The 18,477-nt window shown below is 45.0% G+C and overlaps 1 protein-coding gene across 2 annotated transcripts in view; it reads right to left on the bottom strand.

Annotated features, from left to right (window-relative positions):
• The window catches only part of USP46 (ubiquitin specific peptidase 46), a 63,337-nt gene that overhangs the window by 26,103 nt on the left and 18,757 nt on the right, over positions 1 to 18,477 (bottom strand). For both annotated transcript variants that reach the window (XM_014594904.3, XM_014594903.3), the window contains 2 exons: positions 2,005 to 2,085; positions 1,171 to 1,384 (listed from right to left, as the gene is read on the bottom strand). In XM_014594904.3, coding sequence (XP_014450390.1) covers positions 1,171 to 1,384; positions 2,005 to 2,085 — 295 coding nt within the window. The remainder of the gene's footprint in view (positions 1 to 1,170; positions 1,385 to 2,004; positions 2,086 to 18,477) is intronic.

Below are 18,477 nucleotides of genomic sequence, written 5' to 3' on the forward strand. Positions count from 1 at the left end.
AGCAACCACTCTTCTTGAACTCCCCTCTCCCTGTGGTCACAGTCCCTTAGGGCCTCACTGACAAGCCTCCTGAGCTTGTCAAAGTCGGCTTTCCTGAAGTCAAGGACTTGCGTGTTGCTGACTGACTTGCCAGCTTTTCGGCGGATGGTGAAGGTGATCAGCTCGTGGTCGCTGTCACCCAGCTTCCCATCGATCACTAGGTTGCCGACTAGGTCATCCCCAGTAGCCAGTACCAGGTCGAGCAGCGCTTTGCCTCTCTTTGGCCCATAGACTTCTTGAGTCAGGTAGAGGTCATCCACGCACAAGAGGAAGCTCTGCGACTGCTCAGATTTTGCTGAGCGATCCTCCCACGAGATGTCCGGGTAATTGAAGTCACCCATGACAACCATGGTCCTGGAGCAAGCTGCCTCAGCCAGTTCCTGGGCAAACTCCTGGTCAAGCTCAGGACTTTGGGTGGGAGGTCTGTAACAGACTCCCACCATTGTGTCCCCTGTGCCGTGTTCCCCACGGATTTTAACCCAGAGGGTCTCCAGCCGTCCACCCTGGTCGCCAATATCGGCTTGCAGGGACGCATAGCTTTCCTTAACATAGAGAGCTACACCCCCGCCCCTTTTCTCTACACGATCCCTCCTGTACAGGGTATAGCCATCTATCCCCGTGGTCCAGTCATGGATGGAGTCCCACCAGGTCTCCGTTATCCCTATGACATCGTAATTGTTTGCACTGAGCAGGAGGATGAGCTCCTCCTGCTTATTCCCCAGGCTCCTGGCATTAGTGTACAGGCAGGCAAGTGCCCCCTGCGGAGGCTCCTTCCTTGCCCACAGATTTTACCAGGGCTGGGGCCAGGGTGGGCTCCCTTGAGTGCCGTGATCCGCTGGCTTTACAAGGATTGCTCAGCGGGCCAGCAGTGGCGGTAGTCCCCCCGTCCCTCAACGGGCTTAGTTTAAAGCCCGGTGGAGCAGGTCATCAAATATTATATTACATGCACATATATACATGCTGTGAGTATGTAGATACACACACGTGCACACAAAATAATTCATATCTAAGAAGCAGAAAGTACTAAAAGCTTATTAGATATCTAACTGAATATTTGATTAATTTAGCCACACTGGTGATTCTTTTCACCAATTTCACCTATTACATGAATTCCTAAAAAGTTTCACTCACCATTCTCCTTTCGTAACCTTGAAATGAACTTTTTTGGTGGAATCACTCCAACTTTCTTCTTCTGAGTGGCAATACTGTGGAAAAGGTCTGCCAGGCAAGTCAAGAGATTTTCCTTCTTTTTCTGTTGGGCTTTGTATGCCAGCACATTCTCCCTAAATGGCCGGCAAAAATACAATGCCTGCAGCACGGAGTTACAGTAGCAGGTGTTCCCAAACTGCCAAAGTAAAAGCAAAAAAACCCTTAATCCTTGTGCAACGGAACAATCTAGTTACTTGATTGTGTCCCTTGTAGCAGACCACCCTAATGACCACACAGCTATCGATATAGGTCCCACACCTTGTATTGACAGCCACTCAGGAAAAACAAAGTATAAATGTGACTATTATTTATCTGACTAGTACTGGAAATGAAAGCTTAAAATGTAAAGAAAATCTTAAAGTATTAACTGCAGTAGGAATATCTTTGGTAATCATTCCCATAAACTAGTATGTTCTCAAGGGGCCCCAAATCAGTAGTAAATTCCCACTGATACTGATGCAAACAGTACTTGCTTGAGTCTCATTTATGTATTAGTTAGGCTGTTAAAAAAAACAACTTTTGGAATGGTCTGGTCTTCAGAATTGTAACTGGTCTGAAGTATTTGATACAGCTACAACTCACTTTAGGTACGTTAGCCAAAATTCTCCCTGGAACAAACTGAACCCCACAGCAGTGTTAAAAAGGAAGTATATGAAATTAAAACTGCATCAAAACAACAAAAGAATCTTTATGGTCCTCAAAACTATGGTTCACTATAAAACAGTACATGGTTCACCTTACTGAAATGGTACTTACATTGACCAATCCAAAGTAATGTTCATTGATTGGAAACTGCTCTGGGCCAATGTCTTTTTCCAGAGCAGAGGCATTGGTGCCCTAAAAGAGAGGGGAAAAAAAGCCAATTATTCTCCATTTCAAATTGAAATTCCAAAATAAAAGTGTAGACTAATAAAATAGAAACATCATCTCTTCCCATGAACATGATTAATCAAGCTAAAAGAGATCTTAAGGATGAACAGGGGCTTAGGCTAGCAAGAATATCTGAAAATCTTAGGTCTGGTCTGGCTTAATTGAGCTAGAAAACTCAGCAACGGTTGATGTGAGGTGAATTGGATGGTGGTCCATGATCAGAACTACCATGCATACAGAAATTCATAGAACTCAGGAAAACGCAGAAGAAGCAATTTCCTTTAGTTATTTTCAAGAGTAAAGTAAGTAAATAAAAAGCAGAGTGCATCACCCCACCTCTTTGATGCAGGGAGTTGCAACTGATGAACAAGAAGTTCCCTGCTATCCTTACCGATTAATTTATCATCAAAAAGCCCAGCTTCTTTCTTAGCTCTATTAAATAAGAAAAATAAAACAAAAATTCCAATATTTAAGAACAGAAGGGACCATTAAATTATGTAATCTGACCTTCTGCATAACACAGATCATCAAATTCCATCCCATGAACCCTGCATCAAACCCATTACTTCTGGCTGAACTGCAGCATATCTTTATGAAAAACAGATGGTCTTGATCTAAAAAGATCAGAGTCTGGAGAATCTACCAAATCCCTAGGTAAATTGTTCTAGTGGTTAACTGCTTTCAGTTTTAAAAATCTGGAACTTATTTCAAAGTTGAATTTGTCTGGCTGCAGGTTCCAGTCACTGGATCTGGTTATGATTTGCCTTCTACATTCAGCATCTTTATAATATAAGAAGTGTTCTGCCCATGTGCAGATACAGGCTGTGATGAAGTCTTTTCAACCTTATCTTTCAAATTTATTCTGTAGGTGTGAAGCACATTTTCTAATAATTATTGTAGTGCTTTTCTGAAGCCTTTCCAATTTGTCAACATCCTTAGTAAATTGTGGGCATCAGTACTGGATGCAGTTTTCCAACTCTTGTCTCACTATGCCACATATAATGGTATTGGTCTGTAATGCTTAACTGTTCTTAGCATTAGTTACCAATCTACCAATTTCTTTCACCTGAAAATTTTTACCAGAAGTGATTTTAGATAACTGAAATGATTTTTGAAAACCCTGAGCTAAGAATAGATTCCTGTGGAGTGCCCACTAAGCCTGCCCTCATTGGATGATAACTTTTCCTTCACAATTACTTTTTGGACCAGGCCATTCTATCCAGTCCGTGGGGCCCTTAAAATATTTAGAAAATTAATATTTATCTGCCCTTGGCTGCCTGTCACGTGGCCCTCAGTGGCTTGCCAAAACTCAGTAAGCGGCCCTCCTCCCAAAAGAATTGCACAGCCCTGTTTTGGATCTAATCAATGAGCTTCATCAGTTTCATAGGCTGTTATTAGCCAAATTCTTATAGTGTGTTAAGATACTGTATATCCATCACTTCCAACAAACAAGCTGTATATTAAGATTGGTTGACAGATCTGTTTGTCATGAAATTAAGTTGATTGGCACTAATTATGTGATCATTCTTTAATTCCTTACTGATTGCACTCCAAAGCAGGTTTTCTATAGTTTTACAAAGGGTCAATGTCAGGCTAACCTGGCTATACGTACTCAGGCTTTCCTCTTATCCTTTAAAAATATTTGCACAATATTACTTCTCTTCCAGTGCTCTATGGTGTTCCAAGATTTGTTTGAAACAAACAACTTTGGCAGTAGGAGCACCTGAGCCCAAACCTTCAAGCCTGTTGGTTATAGGATTCTGTGGTTTTGAGGCTATTCCCCCCATAATAAATAGATGGTTCCGCCCCATAAATCTAATCTACTTTTTCTTACTTCTGCCACCAGTTTTGCCATACTGGATTATCATCTCCTGTCACTCACTGAAAATTGTATCTAAGTGAGTTGAATCAGCTATATGAAAATTGGCACAGCTGCTATTGGAGACTTTTCAGGCTTTAAAAGACAACTTATTTGGAGTCAGTAGCTTCCGTAAAGCTTCACGTACTTAACTTCTCATACTTCTTATTAGATCACCCCTCCTCATTACACATGCACATAATTTCCAAACTACAAGTATGTGTTTAAATACTGTTGCTAATTCCTGGACATGCCATGTGAAAACAAAATCCTTCATTTTCTGCAAGCCACACGAGGCTCAGTCCTCCAGTTCACATAACCAGATTGTGGACTTAGAAATGAGAAAGGATAAAGGCTTTCAGGGATAGGCTGAGGTCCCTTAATTATCATCACCCTTGCCCTAGCAGAAGTTAAAACAATAGGGGATTTACTCTAACTTCTGACAATGGAGGACCAGGAGTAGCAGAGATTCACCCAACCCTACCCCATCCTTAACATGCTCTGGTCCTCTATCCAGAACTCATAGTCAGCCAAACAAAGAAAAATGTCCATACAGTGCGACTGTAGGCCTACATTTCAATGGAAGTGACATGCACCACATGAAGATTAGTTCTTTTGCTGGCTATAACAGGCTTACCAAAGACTCTGAGACTCAAAGTAAAAAACAGCTATTGCTGGATGGAAGAAATTAAGCTGCTTTGTTGCACCTCCAATCCAACCTTCAAATATTCTGCACAGGGCACTGTTTCTGATGTTGGTGTTGCCAGATCTTGTAGGGTGCTAAAGGGCATTTCAGGAGACGATCCATGGTTTGCTTCTTCTGCCAAATACATTTGTTAGTTGCATAGAGGCCCCATGATTTCATGAGAAAGTTGCATTGTCCGAGATCCACTTTCGATCTGTTCAGGCTTTGCCATGTGTGCCATTTGCAGTTGGAGCCAGATGTTAACTCCTCACTGGGGTTAATTCCTCGCCAGCTCCATTCAACAGCTTTGTTGCCTAGTTTCTACCATTCTTTTTTGCCAGAGGGCAGTTCTGACTGATTCTGGTGATGTGGTTAATGGTGTGATAGAGGACAAAAAGCTATTTCTCGATGAGAGATGATGGTGCACTGGTTGATGTCCATATAGCAGGTGGCGGTAGTCTGACTCTTATACCTGACAATCAATATTGCCCGCTACTTTCCTCCTGCTATAAGGGGGCTATGCCAGCACGATGCCAGATAGCGCATATAAGCAGGGGACAGGGGTGGGTTTTCAGCCACCTATTATTATAATTCTGCATGTATCATTTAGAGTGGTGTCAATATGTTTACTGTGACTTGAGCGTCCCCAGGCGGTGCAGGCATATACAGCCACAGCCACAGAGAAACAAAGTGATAAGGTAGATGGATGTGCTCCCCATTTGGAATTTGCAAGCTTATGCAGAATGTTGTTTTGTGTGTTGACCTGGGCTTTGGTATTTAATATGTGCTTTTTGTAACAAAGTACAGTAAAAGCTACGCTATCCGGCATTTTACAAGCTGGCATGCTCCATTAACTGGCATGCCGGCTTGAAAGATAAAATGAAACTGGAAGTGCCCACTGAGGCACTTCTGGTTTCTCTGAGCCCCCACGGCCCTGGGCAAAGCAGCCTGTGCTGCTGAGCCCCCATGGCCCAGGGGCATAACAGTCTGCACGAGGCTGTGCAGGGCCCGCCTCCCTGTCCTGTGGGGCCCGTGGGACGGACGGCGATGCCATGGGAGGGGCGGAGGGACGCCCCAGACATGGAAGGAGAAGCGGCGGCCGGGGCCACTCAATTAGCCGGCATATTTTGTTATCTGGCATCCCCCATTCCCGGGGGATGCCAAATAACTGAGCTTTTGCTGTATACAGTCCAGTGTTACCCCTAAGTAGACCAAGCGTTTCTTGGTCGAGACTCTAGTCATCCGGGTGATATTCAGGTGTTGTTCTGTATCCCGGTTCCTCAGATGGAAAGTGCAGATTTGGGTTTTGCTTGGGTTGGGTTCGAGATAATTATTTAGGTAATAATCTGACATCTCATTCAGTGCCCTCTCCAGTATCTTCTGCTGTGTGGACAGACTCTCAGCATAGATGAAACACTGACATTCGACAGGAAGTAGCTGATCATTAACATAGATGTTGAATAAAAGTAGGGTGAACACACTGCCTCGTGGTATGGTAAGCCATTCTTTTGGGAGCACCTTTGTAGCAAAATCCCCCTGTTTTTCCTTTTTTTTTTTAATTTTAAAATGCATTCCCTCCCCTTACCAACCATTTCTGACTTTTTCTCTCCCTCTCTATTCCTTATAGATAGGTATAAATGAGCTCAGACTTAGGATAAGCTTTAAACATTTTTATTTTGGTAGCAAGTTTTTGGTTTTGGATATCCCCTGTTGTATACTGTATTATTATTAGGTTTGTATTGATTTTTACTGTTGTATATTGTATTATTATCATTTTCATATTGATTTTTATTGTTTCATATGGATATTGTATGGTTTAGGCCTGTGTTTGTAAGTGAACCAAAGTCATGTCAAGTTTCCATTTTATATGTCAAGCCTCCATCTTCTGTCCTCTGCCTGGGCATCCCCTGTGTTGCAACTGTATGAGTCACGTATCCCTCCCACGTAAATTGGTTCCCGGATGAATGTGTGTGATTGGGAATGATTGAAATACAATGGTAGCAGGCCTCTACTGAATAGCCTGTAATGACTGGGCCATCACCTCACATTGATTCACCCAGGAACCATGGACCTCACCCAGGAACAGAGACAAGACCAGTATTTGAAAGACAAAAGACTCTGCAGAACCAGCAACTCTCACCACTACAGACACCCGAAACTGCACATCCCTGCATGGAGCACACATGCTCAGTATGCCAGGGGCTGACCCTTGCCTGGGCATGCCTCCTGTCACTAGGGTCATACAAGGTCTGCCTCTATAAAAAGGGGCAGTGAAGACAGACCCAGTGGGATGCCCTCTCCATCTGGACCAGCACCATGCCACACCACCTATCCACCCAGAGGCCCTGCCAGCGCCCCCCCTCTGGACAACACCTACTGGACAAGGACCCCTTTCCAGCCTGGATAAGTAGATATTACCTGCACACCTCCTCCTACAATTTGGGCTCTTTCTCTCTCTCTGTCCTTCTCTCTCCTCCTGGACTTCAGTGGACTTCAGCCCCTGCATCAAGCCTCTCTAACCCCTGCTGCCATTGTGTGTGCATGCGTGTGTGTGTGTGGGTGCAAGGGAAGCAATTTGACATTGTGTCACCACCTCCCTTGTTCAATAAAACCACTGTCATTTGCAACCCCGAGTTTGGTCATGTTTTACTGAATCCCAGTTCCTCCCTTATCTTAAATTCTAGCTTCATTCTCTCTCTCTCAGCTCTAGCCCCCAACCCTCTCCACTAGTTTCCTGATCTCCTCTCAATTCCTACTGCCTTTTCCCTGCAACTTTCTGCTGCCTTTCTCTGCTTTCCTGCTGCCCTGCCACCTGCTGCTTTTCCTGTGATTTTCTGCTGTCCGTCTCTCTGTTTTCAGGCTTCCCCCGCACCTTCTGTAATCTTCCCCCCTCCCCTGCAGCTTCCCAGCTCCTCTTAGCTATCCTGCAGTTTTCTCCAGCAGCTGGAGCCTTTCTCCAGCTTCCAGCACCTACTGCCACTCCCTGCAACTTCTCTAGCTGCCCCAGAGCCATCCTCTGGCTCCCCACACCCAGATCCCTCTTTAACATCCATACTTTCCCTTAGTCCCATTTTCCCTGTCCCCATCTACCTTTTCAGCTCCCCCGTAGCTCTGGCTCCAGTTCCAGACTCTGTGCTGGCATGCTTCCCTGTTCTGCAGGCTTTGGGCATTGTCTTTTAATCAATTAACCTAAAGTTAGCCCCGAGCCTCAGTTCCTCAGCCCAGGCCCCTCTAGTCTAACCCTTCTAATCCTGGTCCTGGTGACTTTAATTTCCAGCAACTTTTACTCCCTACACTTCTACTTCCTTACCTTAACCTTTCCCCAGGTATCCCAAGTACACCAAGCACATACATACATACACATCACAATACCCAACTTACGAACTCACTTGTGAGTCAAGCCATTTCTCCTTGTCAACAAGGAGAAATGCAAAGTGCTGCACCTAGGGAGGAAAAATGTCCAGCATACCTACTGCCTAGGAAATGACCTGCTGGGTGGCACAGAAGTGGAAAGGGATCTTGGAGTCGTAGTGGACTCCAAGATGAACATGAGTCGGCAGTGTGACGAAGCCATCAAAAAAGCCAATGGCACTTTATCGTGCATCAGCAGATGCATGACAAATAGGTCCAAGGAGGTGATACTTCCCCTCTATCGGGCACTGGTCAGACCGCAGTTGGAGTACTGCGTGCAATTCTGGGTGCCGCACTTCAAGAGGGATGCGGATAACCTGGAGAGGGTGCAGAGAAGGGCCACTCATATGGTTAAGGGCCTGCAGACCAAGCCCTATGAGGAGAGACTAGAGAACCTGGACCTTTTCAGCCTCCGCAAGAGAAGGTTGAGAGGCGACCTTGTGGCTGCCTATAAGTTCATCACGGGGGCACAGAAGGGAATTGGTGAGTTTTTATTCACCAAGGCGCCCCCGGGGATTACAAGAAATAATGGCCACAAGCTAGCAGAGAGCAGATTTAGATTGGACATTAGGAAGAACTTCTTCACAGTTAGGGTGGCCAAGGTCTGGAATGGGCTCCCAAGGGAGGTGGTGCTCTCCCCTACCCTGGAGGTCTTCAAGAGGAGGTTAGATAAGCATCTAGCTGGGGTCATCTAGACCCAGCACTCTTTCCTGCCTATGCAGGGGGTCGGACTCGATGATCTATTGAGGTCCCTTCCGACCCTAACATCTATGAATCTATGTATAGGTGGGTGGTATGTGTGTAAATTAGTGAATGCACATATATATACATATATAGATATCATTGTGTGTGTGTGTGTGTGTGTGTGTGTGTGTGTGGTATATGAATTAGTAATCCACATGTGTATTGAACGTGCAGGTGTTGGTAACTGGTAACTGATTCTGTTTAAATTTGGTGTGTGTAGCATGTATGGGCTTAAACTGGTGATAGGTGTGCATGAATCTAAACTAGTTATTTTGAACATGCGTGTATCTGAGTTGCTAGCGTGAGAATGTGTGCATCTGTGTGTGTGTATATACATATATATATGGCATTGTGTGCATGATATACGAATTAGTGATCTGTGTCTAACTTTTGGGGTGTATAGTGTATGTGCTTGAATTGGTAATAGGTATGCATGTGCCTAGGCTGGTTTGAATGTGTATGTGCCTGAGCTGGTAGTGTGCATGTGTATGCACCTAATTGATTTGTGTGTTTGAATATGTTCAATTGTGTTACACCCTCCTATCTAACAGCGCAATATTCAGATCCTGAGAGTTGGCCTGACCCCTCAGGGCAATACCATCTATTTTTCTGGCCATTTAGTTCCATGTAGAATATATACTAAACTAAAATATGCAAAAGGCTAGCAGGAAAGCAAACTGTCAGTCTTAAAACTTTGACTGATAAAATAAAACGTTCCCATGGCATAAATAAAGGTTCAACAAGGACAAATGCAAAGTCCTGCACTTAGGACAGAACAATCCCATGCACCAGTAGAGGCTGGGGGCTGACTGGCTGGGTAGCAGCTCTGCAGAAAAGGACCTGGGGTTACAATGGACAATAAGCTGAATATGAGCCAGCAGTGTGCCCTTGTTGCCAAGAAGGCTAACGGCATACTGGGCTACATTGGTAGGTGTGTTGCCAGCAGGTCCAAAGAAGTGATTATACCCCTCTATTCAGCACTGGTGAGGCCACATGTGGAGTACTGTGTTCAGTCCCCCGCCCCCAATACAGAAAGGATGTGGACAAATTAGACAGTCCAGCAGAGGGCAACAAAAATGGTTAGGGGGCCAGGGCACATGACTTCTGAGGCCAGACTCAGGGAACTGAGAAGACTGAGGTGGGATTTAATAGCAGCGTTCAGCTACTTAAAGGGTGATTCCAAAGAGAATGGAACTAGACTGTTCTCTCTCTGTCTTTGGAGGTTTTTAAGACCCAGCTAGACAAAGCTTTGGCTGAGATGATCTAGTTGGGGATGGTTCTGCTTTGAGCAGGGGGGTGGAGTAGATGACCTCTTGAGGTCCCTTCCAACCCTCATTTTCTATGATTCTGTATGGGAGTTTAATGTTCTGAACCAAACTGTATTCATCTTGATAAATTACTCCTATAGTATTCAGATCTAATCACAGATATAAAGGTTCAAAGAAAGAAAACTAGCAATTTACATTCATCTGATTGACCAATAGAAGATGTAACATTCGCCTGCATGTGACTGCCATGAAAATCAGCCTTCCTGTCACAAGATGAGTCAGATAATTTTTGTCAGTTTTTGCAGTAAGTTTCTTAGCACTAAAAATGTCAAAGGGTCTCAGTTGTGGTCTTAAAGAGTAGTATTTCACTTTTATAACTCACCCTACATGGAGGGTGGGTATGTCATTAGACATATGCTATAAATTGGTTAATATGGTGTTTAACATTTTTATGTAATTAAAATGGTCTGTGTTGTGTCTTCACTAGGAGTTTTGGAGAAATGTCCTGTTAATGTTAATAGCAATTCAGTTCCAGTCAAAGCAGCAATGGGAAGCTCATGCTATAAGGAGACCCTACATGGCCTGACAGAAGTCCAGGTTTTTGAGATGGTAATTTCCTTATGGCTGAGGTTAGCTAGGTTCAAGACTTTAAAAAAAGAAGAAGAAAAAGAAGACGAAAGAAAAGGAGAAAGTATGATAAAGGAGTTATGGTAGTCAGAACTCTGGACAGGAAGAATTGGTGAAGCATAGCAACTGTCTATATAGTCTGCACTCTAAATTAGCCCTGGTCCCATTGAAGTTAATGGAAGTTTTGCCACTGGCTTCAATAGAGTACAGGTTTCACCTTCAATATTTTTAAAATGTACTGATTATTAAAAGAAAAGATATAGCTTGGGCCTCTTGCCAAGTTTGTGTCAGTCTCAGTTAAGAAAGGACTTCTGCAATGCAATTGTTCCTGCTGAGGGTGCTTTTGATTCAAACTTACCCAATGAGGAACTTTTTCTCGTGTTGTTTTGCCTATAGCCCTGATACGATTGAGTTTGCAGAAGTTAATTTCAACTACAAATTCTGATAACATAGTTAAAAGTTTTACTTGATTATTGCACTTATGGACCATGTAAAACAAAATAACAGCAGACTGACTACTATGCGTTCTCAAATCTATTGTTGAAGTAATTAAATTAAACCTCTAATTTGTTTTTGGGTATGCACAAACTACCCGGATAAAATCTCGTAATACATTACTGTGATTAAATAAGATTAGATTATAAACTTTGGGGTTTAGAGAATACTTTCTTTGTCTGCAAATACCTAGAATACTTTTGAGGGCTATATAAACTTTTAATAGAATAGAAAATGAGGATTGGAAGGAACCTCAGGAGGTCATCTTAGTCCAACCTCCTGCTCGAAGCAGAACCATCCCCAACTAGATCATCCCAGCCAAGACTTTGTCTAGCTAGATCTTAAAAACCTCCAAGGATGGAGATTCCACCATTTCTCTGGGTAACCTGTTCCAGTGCTTTACTATCCTCCTAGTAAAGGAGGGAAGTAAAGAGACGAGGAGTGAAATGTACTCTGTCCAAGTTTGCAGATGACACAAAGCTATGGGGAGAAGTGGACATGCCGGAGGGCAGGGAACAGCTGCAAGCAGACCTGGACAGCTTAGACAAGTGGGCAGAAAACAACAGAATGCAGTTCAACAAGGAGAAATGCAAAGTGCTGCACCTAGGGAGGAAAAATGTCCAGCACACCTACAGCCTAGGGAATGACCTGCTGGGTGGCACAGAAGTGGAAAGGGATCTTGGAGTCCTAGTGGACTCTAAGATGAACATGAGTCGGCAGTGTGATGAAGCCATCAGAAAAGCCAATGGCACTTTATCGTGCATCAGCAGATGCATGATGAATAGGTCCAAGGAGGTGATACTTCCCCTCTATCGGGCACTGGTCAGACCGCAGTTGGAGTACTGCGTGCAATTCTGGGCGCCGCACTTCAAGAGGGATGCGGATAACCTGGAGAGGGTGCAGAGAAGGGCCACTCGTATGGTTAAGGGCCTGCAGACCAAGCCCTATGAGGAGAGACTAGGGAAACTGGACCTTTTCAGCCTCCGCAAGAGAAGGTTGAGAGGCGACCTTGTGGCTGCCTATAAGTTCATCACGGGGGCACAGAAGGGAATTGGTGAGGTTTTACTCACCAAGGCGCCCCCGGGGGTTACAAGAAATAATGGCCACAAGCTAGCAGAGAGCAGATTTAGATTGGACATTAGGAAGACCTTCTTCACAGTTCAAGTGGCCAAGGTCTGGAACGGGCTCCCAAGGGAGGTGGTGCTCTCCCCTACCCTGGGGGTCTTCAAGAGGAGGTTAGATAAGCATCTAGATGGGTTCATCTAGACCCAGCACTCTTTCCTGCCTATGCAGGGGGTCGGACTCGATGATCTATTGAGGTCCCTTCCGACCCTAACATCTATGAATCTATGAATCTAATGAGACAGTTCTTCCTAATATCTAACCTAAACTTCCCTTGCTGCAACTTGAGACTGTTGCTCCTTGTTCTGCCATCTGCCACCACTGAGAACAGTCTAGCTCCATCCTCTTTGGAACCACGCTTTAAGTAGTTGAACGCTACTATTAAATCCCCCCTCAGTCTTCTCAGTTCCATGAGCCTGTCCTCAGAAGTCATGTGCCCCAGCTCCCTAACCATTTTTGGTGCCCTGTGCTGGACTCTCTCCAATTTTTCCACATCCTTTCTGTAGTGGGGAGGGTCCAAAACTGATTCCAGTATTCCAGATGTGTTCTCACCAGTGCTGAATAGAAGGGAATAATCATTTCCTTCAATCCGCTGGCAATGCACCTACTAATGCATCCCGGTATGCTGTTAGCTTTCTTCACAACAAGGGAACACTGTTAAATCATATCCAGCTTATTGTCCACTGTAACGGGTCCTTTTCTGCAGAGCTGCTGCTTAGCCAGTCTTTAGCGGTACTGGCATGGCACTGTTCTGTCCTAATTGCAGGACTTTGCACTTGTCCTTATTGAACCTCATGAGATTTCTTTTGGTCCAGTCCTCCAATTTGTTGAGGTCTCTGAATCCTAACCCTACCCTCCAGCCTATTGACTACTGCCCCCAGCTTGGTGTCACCAGCAAATATGCTGAGGGTGCACTCCATTCCATCAGCCAGGTCATTGATGAAAATATTGAACAAAACCAGCCCCAGGACCAAACCCTGGAGCTCTCCACTTGATACTGGCTGCCAGCTAGACATTGAGCCATTGACTACCACCCTCAGAGCCCAATGATCCAGCCAGGTTTCTATCCACCTTACATTTATCCAACCCATACTTCCTTTGCTTGCTTGCAAGAATGTTATAGGAGACTGTATCAAAAGCCTTGCAAAAGTCATGTTCACTGTTCTCCCTGCATCCACAAAGCCAGTCATTTAATCACAGAAGGAAATAAGGTTGGTCAGGTATGACTTGCCCTTGGTGAATCCTAATCATCTTCTCCTCCAAGTGCTTAGATATGGATTCCTTGAGGACCTGCTCCATGATTTTCCAGGGACTACGGTGAGGCCGACTGGTCTGTAGTTCCATGGATCCTGCTCTTCCCCTTTCTTAAAGAAGGACACTAGATTTGCCTTTTTCCAATCATCCTGGACCTCTCCCAATTGCCATGAATTTTCAAGGATGATGGCCAATAGCTCTGCAATCACAGTGGCCAACTCCCTCAACACTCTCAGGTGCATCACATCCAACCCCATGGACTTGCATACGTCCAGTTTCCTAAATAGATCCTAACCTGCTTTTTCACCACTGTTGGCTATTCACCTCCTCTCCAAACTGTGCTGCCAGGTGCAGTATTCTGACAGCTGACCTTTCTTGTGAAGACTGAGGTGAAAAAGGCATTGGGTACTTTTGCCTTTTCTGCATCTGTCACTAGGTTGCCTCCCACATTTAGCAGAGGACCTACACTTTATCTGAGCTTCCTTTTGTTCCTCACATACTTGTAGACACCTTCCTTGTCCTTGTTTTCCCTTCACATTCTGTGCTAACTGCAACTCTAATTGTGCTTTGGCTTTCCTGATTTTATCCCTGCATGCCTAAGCAATCCTCTTATACTCCTCCCTAGTCATTTGTCCAAGTTTCTACTTATTGTAAGTTTCCTTTTTATGTTTTACCTCAATGAAGAGTTCCCTGCTAAGCCAAGCTGGTCTTCTACCACACTTGCTAGTTTTCCTGTGTGTTGGGATGGTTCATTCCTGTGCCCTCATTAAGGTTTCTATAAAATACAACCAGCTCTCCTGGACTCCTTTCCCCCTCATACTGGCCTCCCAGAGGATCCTACCCATCAGTTCCCATAGCGAGTCAAAGTCTCCCAAGTTGCGATCCACTACTACATCCCCCTGTTCTTGAGCAGCAGGTCAAGAAGAACATGGCCCCTAGATGGCTTCTTCAACACTTACACCAGGAAGTTATCCCCAACACTTTCCAAAAACTTCCTGGATTGCCTGTGCACTGCTATATTGCCCTCCCAGCAGATATCAAGGTGACTGAAGTCCCCCATGAGAACCCTCATCCTTCTAGTCTGGTGGTCTATAGCAGACACCTGCTGTTGACCAATATTTTAAAAATCACCAGCCTCTGTTCAGGGTCAGGTGCAACCAAAGACCAAACATGACCCATCCATTCAATTGCAGGGGGCTTTTATTGATTCACAGTAGCAGTATGTGATGATTAACAAGGAAGGCTCTCACCACACACTGGGCTTCTAGGAATACTTGCAGGAGGCAGATGCCTGGCCAGTATGCTGATTGCCGATCTGTGGTCTTTGGTAATCTCAAATGCAGGCTGATGCCAGGAGAGAAAGCACACACCCTTTGTTTTCCACTCCAAGTTTATACCCTTAATTCATGCCATCTGTCTCGCACTGGTGTTCGATCATTGATGTGTTAAGTCTGATGCACCTTGTCAGCCAATAAGGGGACTGTTCAAATGTGCTGAACTTGTTATTCACACAAAGTGCCAACAAAACAATGTTGTTATGTCTAGCTGCACCTTTAGCTTGATGGAATGCATGAGAAGTTCCATCTGGGGCCCATTACTGTCTGGGAAAGATACTCCTTCCACCTGCATCCTCCTTATCTTTGGAATCACTCCTATCAGGTTTCCACGAGGAACCTTTCCACTGTTAGTGATCTCATTCTTTTGGGCATTCCTAAATACTATCCTTTGACAAGCACTTGACATACTTAAGTCAAGCAATATATATTACTTATACATGCATATATGTTCTGTCAGGTAGCATATAGTGATATTTCAGTAGTGAATAATAACACATTACCTACATATATGTATACTGAAGAGTAAATAGGTCTAAACCCAAAATTCAGCCAACACCTATCACAAAATCACCATTGTTGCTCTCCCTTTTGACCCTAACCCAGAGACTTTTAGCAGGGTTTCATACTGTAGCTCTGGGCAATCATATAGCTCTTTTATATAAAAAGCAACTCCTCCTCCTCTTTTCCCCTGTCTGTCATTCCCAAAATGTTGTACCCATTCATGACAGTACTCTAGTCATGCAAACTATCCCACCAACTCTCTGTTATTCCACTCGTGTCATAGTTCAGGACTGTGCAAGGACTCCCAATTCTTCCCGCTTGTTTTCCAGGCTCCATGCATTCATGTAGAAACACTTGAGGGAACTAGCCAATTGCCCTACTGTCTCAGGAAGAATGAAAATGCCTCCCTTATTGCCTCCTCCTGTTTGTGCTTCCTCCAGGTCACCCACTTCTCCACTTACCTCAGGGCTTTGGTTTCCATCCCCTGGTGAACCAGTTTCAAGTCCTCCTCACTAGGTTAGCGAGCCTGTCTGCAAAGATGCTCTTCCCTCTCTTCATCAGATGGATCATGTCTCTTCCTAGCAATCCTTCTTCTTGGAATAATATCCCAGAGTTGAAGCCAAAGCCCTGCTGGTGACAACATCTGCACAACCATGCATTGATCTGCAGGATGTGTCTGCTCCTGCCTGGGCCCTTCCCCTGACTGGAAGGATCAAGAACATCACCTGAGCCCCAGTCCCCTTCACTCTTTCACCCAGAGCCCTGTAGTCACTTTTGATCTGCTCAGGGTCTCCCCTGGCAGTATCACTAATGCCCATGTGGATGAGAAGCATGAGGTAATAGTCAGAGGGCTGGATAAGTCTCTGTAACCCCTCAGTGACATCTCCGATCTGGGTTCCAGGCAAGCAGCAGACCTCCCAAGACAATAGGTCAGGCCGGAAGATGGATGCCTCCATCCCCCACAGAAGATGGTCTCCAACCACCACCACCTATCACTTCCTCTTGGTTGCAGTGCTCTTGATCCTTCCAACCTTGGGGATGCCTGGCCTCCTCTACCAATGGAACATGCTCCTCCTCTTCTGTTGCTAGGGCTCCATATCTGTTCTCCAAGCAACTACTACACATGGAGAGGAACGCTTCTGCTTGCTGCCAGAGGTCACAAGCTTCCAGCTTCCACCTTCCTGGGAGTCCATGTCCTCTTTCTTCTCTAGCACTGCCTTTGGCATTCCTTCCTCCACAGTCCTAGAGGTCTGTTTCAGCATCCAATCTATGAAGGATGGCAGAGGATACTTTGAAGCCTTGCCATCTCCTCCTGTAGTTTTCTTGCCTGCTCCCTGAGGGATTTTACCAGGAAGCACCGCAGCACTCCATCATCTGGCCATCACTGGAAGGAACCTGAAAGCCACAGTCTCCACAGTGCCAAACCAGGACCTTGGTGGAAGCCTCGATGGTTAGTGATCCTGCCTGGAAAGACACCTCACAGGTGCAAGCAGAGGAAGAGTTGACAGTGGCAGTGGCTCTGGCATTACAACATCCTCCAGCCATTTCTCTGGGTCTCTTCATACACTGCATCCCTCTTCCTGTCCCTCTTCCAAGCAGACCCTCCCTAGCAAAATCCCCTGTAAACTGGTCTGTTCACTGCTCCTTGGTCCTGAAAGGTTCCTTTTTCCCTGCTTTCTTTCATCAAGCTTACAGTGAAGAAAGGTGAGAATTTTTAGGCAAACTCCCTAGCAAACTTCCCTTTGCTCAGGACTCTGGTTAAGCAAGGGACTTAAGTATTGGTCTAATGCCTGAGTTTTAGCTACTTACATTAAATATAAATAGATTAGCTATTTTTAATTAAAAGAAAGAGTTTACCTTAAAGGCTCCCCTTCTAAGAGCAGGGTGGCCAACTAATCTGCAAACTGCCCTGTGAACTGCTTGCAAACTGCTGTTTGCTGTCCCTGTTTGTTGAAGTTGTTTTGCCTCATCCAATTTAATCATAGTCTTCACTTTATCTATTATAGCCCTATAATGCGGTTGGCTATCCCCATTATGAAGGTGCATAGAGAAGCACCACTGCATCTTTGACAGAGGGTTCTTTAATCTACACCTCTTCCAGCTCAGTCCCCTAAGGACTATAAGAGTGAGTGAGCCAGGCCACAGGAATCAATTCTGGTTGTGGAGGCAGGAGCTCCTAGCACAGGAAGTAGTACTAGATAGCTCCCAGTGGGAACAGAGGAGTAACTGTAACTGAGTGGTCTAAAGCAGTGTTTCTCAATCTGTGGGTCGCATCCCAAAAGTGGGTTGCAAAAAGATTTTAAAAGGTTGTGGGGAAAGCTAAGGGAAACACTGCAAGGCTGCATGGAGCTGGCACACAGCAAGGGGGTGTAGTGAGCATGCAGCAGGACAGCTAAAGCAGTGGGAAAGAGAGGGAGGCGACTGGATGCAGCAGATGGAGAGAAGGGCGGGGACAGAAAGAGAGGGGGAGAGAGAGAGAGAGAGAGAGACTCTGTGGGTTGGGGACTGAGAGTATGGGTGACGGCAAGCTGATAGTTATGCTAATGGGTCCCAGTGTGAAAAAGGTTGAGAACCACTGGTCTAAAGAATGCAGAGGACTGAGCTAGGAAGTGGTCCAGGGGATTTTGTAGAGCTGTGAGAGAAGTATGGCCTACTGGGCAATCCTCATAGCTATTTAGGCTCCTGAACTAGGATCTGGTGGAAGGGGTTGGCCCAAGTTCCTTCTATTTCATTCACATCTAACAAAAGGAATCTTTATATTGTTAACAAGTGGAACCTGAAAAGGAAGTGACCGTGTTAGCAGTGCTAACCACATGGGAATGTTCAACAGACAGGACAGGTGAGCATTATCGCCAAGAGGACAGTCTATGTGTAAACTACCCAGAGACTGCATAGTAAGGAGATCCTACCTTCCAGTCTTTTGTGCAATACTGTCTAATTATAAAATTATGTGTATGCCCTTTGATAGAACAATGTGTCTGCTACCTTCAAGGCACAGCTTGTCTTCTGCCATTGGATGGTGCAGTCTAGGTGAGAACTAAATAATTAATAAGGACT

This window comes from Alligator mississippiensis, chromosome 2 (genome assembly GCF_030867095.1).
Source record: "Alligator mississippiensis isolate rAllMis1 chromosome 2, rAllMis1, whole genome shotgun sequence".
NCBI classification, from domain to species: domain Eukaryota; kingdom Metazoa; phylum Chordata; order Crocodylia; family Alligatoridae; genus Alligator; species Alligator mississippiensis.